At 48.9% G+C, this 4,697-nt stretch overlaps 2 protein-coding genes across 2 annotated transcripts; both read right to left on the reverse strand.

The window, feature by feature from the left end:
* Positions 1-625: 625 nt before the first annotated feature.
* On the reverse strand, positions 626-2,720 carry LOC126576334 (uncharacterized). Its single transcript, XM_050237561.1, has 4 exons — positions 2,568-2,720; positions 1,733-2,493; positions 905-1,403; positions 626-838 (listed from the first exon to the last, which is right to left on the reverse strand). Exons 1-4 carry the CDS (start codon positions 2,616-2,618, stop codon positions 626-628), a joined length of 1,524 nt encoding a protein of 507 aa, XP_050093518.1. The 5' UTR covers positions 2,619-2,720.
* Positions 2,721-3,465: 745 nt separating this feature from the next.
* Positions 3,466-4,371, reverse strand: LOC126577040 (uncharacterized). The gene is made up of 2 exons (XM_050238431.1): positions 4,086-4,371; positions 3,466-4,001 (listed from the first exon to the last, which is right to left on the reverse strand). Exons 1-2 carry the CDS (start codon positions 4,359-4,361, stop codon positions 3,492-3,494), a joined length of 786 nt encoding a protein of 261 aa, XP_050094388.1. The 5' UTR covers positions 4,362-4,371; the 3' UTR covers positions 3,466-3,491.
* Positions 4,372-4,697: the final 326 nt, after the last annotated feature.

The raw sequence follows: 4,697 nt of genomic DNA on the forward strand, positions 1-4,697 counted from the left end.
CATTGACAAATAAAATTGAGCAGCAATGTATGGGCCGCTTTATTGAAAGTAGTATAAGTTATATGTGAAAACATGAGTGAAAACGTGTTATGTATGTGAAATGAAAAGATGAAAAAACTGCACAAAATTGTAAATTGCTCCCGTTAGGTGATGCAGTCGGAAACCCACGGCGGCGAACGGCAACTTCAACGCTGGCGATGAAAGATGCACCTGATGTTGGGTTCACGTGACTCCAACCGGATCACGGTCCAACCAGGGGATCCTCAACAACGGGAAACGAGACGCGGTTTGCTCTGTAATCTGAGTTGGATGGGAAGACGAAATACAAATCTGCTGATCCTCTAAAGCCCCGGCGCAGGTGGCGACGGTGCGTTGGTGTCGGGATTTTGTTTGAACAGTTTGTGTTGGTGCTTGCGTCTCTCTCTCTCTCTCTCTCTCTAGTGGAGTGGTTTTTGTTTTGGGAGCACTAAATCTATTTTCTCTTCCTCATGATTACCTTCTGCGATCGCCGATTTAGATGCCTACATCCCGGGGAAGATAGAAGAGAAGCAATGAAGCATTCGCTTTGCTTGTATCATAAATTGGATTCGGTTTTATTCGCATCGAAAGCACTAGGGCGTCTCGCTTATTCCTCGGTACCGGAAGGACCATCTCTTGCACAAGCCTGCACATTGTTGGTGATCATTGTTGCATCCACGGCGGCTACCTGGTAGTAGGACAGCTCGAAACAGATCAGCAGACGGCTCCTGCTGGCGATGGCTTCCCTCGTTACGAACGTGTACAGCGTGTTGATTTTCTGCTCCATTGCCACAAACAGGTCCACGTAGTAGCTGGAAATCTAGAGGAAGGGAGACAAAATCGGAAAAAGTATCTTCGGTTGAAGGGGCAGCACTAGCGCACTTACCGCCGCTACACATGAATCGATAAGCGGAGCAGGTGATAGCGCGGTGCACAGACTAATTTGCTCGCTGATGCCTTCCAGATCGTAATTGATTTGAACCAACAGCTCCACGATGATGTCCTGCAGATTGACCAATCGTTCGGTCTCCTTGTCCACACACTCGAACCCACTGTTCACGCCATTGTCGAAGAGGTTAGAGAAGAGGTCCTTGTACTTGTGATAACAGTACCGACCGAAGCCTTTGTTGTTACCCATCAACACGTCGATCAGAGCTTGCACAGTCGGATCAGTGGTGACGTTTACATTCGCAGTCTTGGAGCCAACGAGGCTCTTAATGGCGGCCAGTGTAGCATTGAATTCGGTTTGCAGCAACCCATCGCCAACGGACGTATCCTTCTTGGCCAAAGCATCGAGCTTGCCCAAAATGGTACTCGCATTGCTGGTTGCTGTGAACTTCGCATTACCACTGAGTGCCGTGTTAAGATTCGATGACACGTTCAGGCTAAAGCGGCCCATAGACGATCAACTTTATTTGTCAATGTTTTTAATGCAAAAATTGCATCGCACTGTCATTTTATTTGTATTCCTCGTATTTGGGCAACATTGGACTAATCCTTAATGTTTCATCAATCAGGGCCACAGGCGCATCGTGTTCGTCGCTGTGGCCCACAGACGACGCCAATATTCAGCCTCCTCAATATATTTTCAGCTGGCTGAAAATCTTCAACTTTTTTGACACAAGCTTCAAATAGCCCACACACGATAAATATATTGGTGTCAATCGACTTGCATGCAAGAGTTGACAAATAAAGTTGATCGTCTATGGGCCGCTTAACAGCAACACCGCTCGAGGCCTTCAGTTCCACAGCATCCGAGCTGAGTTTGTAGGCGTCGGTGTATTCACTGCCATTACTGTTGGCAAAATTGTTCACCTCGGCTTGTAGTTCATCGATGAAACGATCCGCTTCCAGAAGATTTTCGTAGACCGTATCGAGCGTGTACGTGATAACCGGTGTGTACGCTTCCAAGTTCCTTATAGCACGCGCCACCTTGTACACCGCCGCTGATTTCACATATTTTCCCAAAAATTCAACCGTCATAACGGTGCTGTTTCCGTTGTCTAGTACGGCTTTAGCCAGGCTTTCCTTAAGTCCTTGCAGTTGCGACGCTAGGAGAGGCAGCCCGCCACCAAAGCGTACAAACTCATCCGCCAACTCGTCCACAATGCCAAAGAATCCAATCTCATCCAAGGGCGTTGTGACGGTTGTTGCGAATGTTATAAGAAGGTAGTTAAACATTGCAGTGAGCGGTGAAATGACGTTAGCGAAAGCTAGTGTCGTTCCATTATCGGTTGTGAAAAGCTCTTCGTACTTCAGGGCGGATGAGAAGGTTTTGAATCGACCTTGAACTTCCTGGATCGCTTTGTAGACCACTTTCAGCTTCGCATTGTCGATCTGCAGTGTGGTGTTGATCGGCGGATCGAGGACATCGTTCAACTGGCCGAATGCATCTACGAATGAAGTGTTCACACTGTCACTGGCAGGAATTTTCGGTTGAACACCAAAATCTGGCCGCGGATCGGTCAACGCACACTAGAAATACGGAGAGCAGAGTCTGGGGTGAGTACGAGGAAGGCTTTCCTAGGCTGGAATTGACGGTGGCTTACCGGCAGCAGACAGAGGACACCGACGACGATGGATAATGCTGGGCGATTCATCTCGCTCACGTAACTGCTCTTTTCCAGGAGACGAACACCGCGAGTTGACAAAGTGTGGCACCTGTCACAAGTGTCCAAAGTAAACCAGACAACTCGTCTGGAGCACGGATGAACGGTGCGTGTCGATTGGTTGCTCAACTGTGCAAACGCTCACAATTCAACGCATCTAGCATTAAACCTTCGTAACTTCGTAACCGTCGAGAACTTCGCAAAAGCAGCCGGTAGCAGGAGCCCATAGCGTCCCTCCAGTCGGCTCGCCCTGCTTGACACAGGTGGTTTCCGGACATGGTCTCGGGAAGTTTTGTTTTTCACAATAGCACATAGCTTCTCAAAAAATCTCGGCTAGATCGGCTCAACTAGGTCAATCTTTTCTCACTATCATTTACAGGGCCATTGTATGATCGAGTGCACTGCAACACCCGGAACGAAGATGAGTACAGAGAGGAATTCGTCTCCATACCGGAAGGTCCCGTGGCTCTGTATTAGCAAGTGAGGCCAACAGTTGGATTTCGTCTTGCCAACATTTGATCTTAGGCACAGAAGTGTTAAGGATCTTAATTAGACTAACGTGGACAATATATGAACCTATCACGAACGCCATAACGAAGCTCTCTTCTTTCACGATCGAGAAAAGGATTTTGAGAACAATATTTGATCCCAGTCGTGTATAAAAAAAATAAGAAATCAACAAGAATCGCACAAAGTCTTAAGTTTTTAGCAACATAAATCATTTGATTAAAAGCATTAAACTGAATTCTGCTGTTAAATGTGTTCCTCAAGTGCACAAACAATACAAAAACTACAAATTAAAAAAAAAACACTGACTAATCGCTCAAATCCAGTCAAATCTTCGAACCGGCTATAACACTGCTCTCACTCGTCCGTATGCGACATCGTTACGTTGTGTAGATGCTCCAGATTGTGGACCAGGGTCGACAGCGTAATTTCCGCCCGCTCGATACGCCCCATCAGAGCGGCAACGGTCGGCGACGCTGGCCTCCGCTGGTCACTACCGCGATCCACCAGCGCCCGCAGCTGATCCAACTCGGCGAGCAGTCGGTGGCGAAAGATGGGATCATTGGCGAACTGGTCGGTGGCGTGGGTAATGCCTCCTCCGTCCTCCGAGGTGCTCATCGCTGTCAGCAGCTGATTGATGAGTGCAAACTGTTCCGGTTGACGGGGACGGGGTCGCGCCGGTGTACGGTGGAGCGGGGTCGACGTGTACCCGATCGGTGACCCCACGTTGCGATGCGACCACGGTCCCCCTCCCGGTGGCGTCAGGGGAGGCCGGATGTCTTCGTCGTCGTCGTTGACTAGCCGTGAGTTCACGGTCGCATCGTGTGAACCGGTAATCCTTGGGCGAAAGTCGTCTGTCTGATGATGCTGTTCAATGGGGACACAGAAATAGTTTCGTTGAAACGGAAGCAAAGAAAGAAGCGAAACACATGACCTACTACTGCAACTTACCGACGGTCCCATCGATGGTAGCGTTCGGAAGGGTGGTGCATCCCGCAGGATCAGACTGTGGCTGCTAGAGTTGCTCGGTAGCGTTTGGTCGTACGGTGTTCGGCCAAGAAAATCGCCAACCACTTGATAGAGGGGCACCAGCGCCCGGCGGAACGATTCGAGCTGCTGAGGGCACTCGTTGCTGACGCGAGCAATTAGCGAGATTAGCACACCGGCGAGACTGCGGGCCAGATGGACCAGCAAATGGGAATTTGGAACGCCAACCAATGACTCCATTTCGCACGAATTTTGTGTCACACTGTCCGTGTATCTGTGTGTGTTGAAAGGATGAAAATGACGGACGCCGAAACAAAGGCACGGCATGCTGCGATGCAATGGCAAACTGCATTCATCACAAACGCCTACCGAGTATCGATTGCTGTTTCAAGGGCAGTTTTGTGGTGTGCCTTCAAGGGGAAGAGATGGTCAGCTAAACATGTAATGTTCCGGCAGAGCCTATCATCGCGTGAATATTTAGCATCGATATCAAGACACGAAAATGATCCTCTTTTTGTTGCCCGTTACGATTCGGTGGTACTTTCCATTACTTTTTTTTTTGTTTAGGGCTCATTT

The sequence above is a fragment of the Anopheles aquasalis genome, chromosome 3 (assembly GCF_943734665.1).
Source record: "Anopheles aquasalis chromosome 3, idAnoAquaMG_Q_19, whole genome shotgun sequence".
Taxonomy (NCBI): Eukaryota; Metazoa; Arthropoda; class Insecta; order Diptera; family Culicidae; genus Anopheles; species Anopheles aquasalis.

Excerpts from the sequence above, each read along its gene's own strand:
- LOC126576334 (XM_050237561.1), bottom strand. The coding sequence starts at position 2,618 with ATGAATCGCCCAGCATTATCCATCGTCGTCGGTGTCCTCTGTCTGCTG. Across the intron at positions 2,494-2,567 it reads GTGTCCTCTGTCTGCTGCCG|TGTGCGTTGACCGATCCGCG; the intron begins GTAAGCCACCGT and ends CCGTATTTCTAG. Across the intron at positions 1,404-1,732 it reads TCGAGCGGTGTTGCTGTTAA|CCTGAACGTGTCATCGAATC; the intron begins GCGGCCCATAGA and ends GGGCCGCTTTAG.
- LOC126577040 (XM_050238431.1), bottom strand. The coding sequence starts at position 4,361 with ATGGAGTCATTGGTTGGCGTTCCAAATTCCCATTTGCTGGTCCATCTG. Across the intron at positions 4,002-4,085 it reads TACCATCGATGGGACCGTCG|CATCATCAGACAGACGACTT; the intron begins GTAAGTTGCAGT and ends CCCATTGAACAG.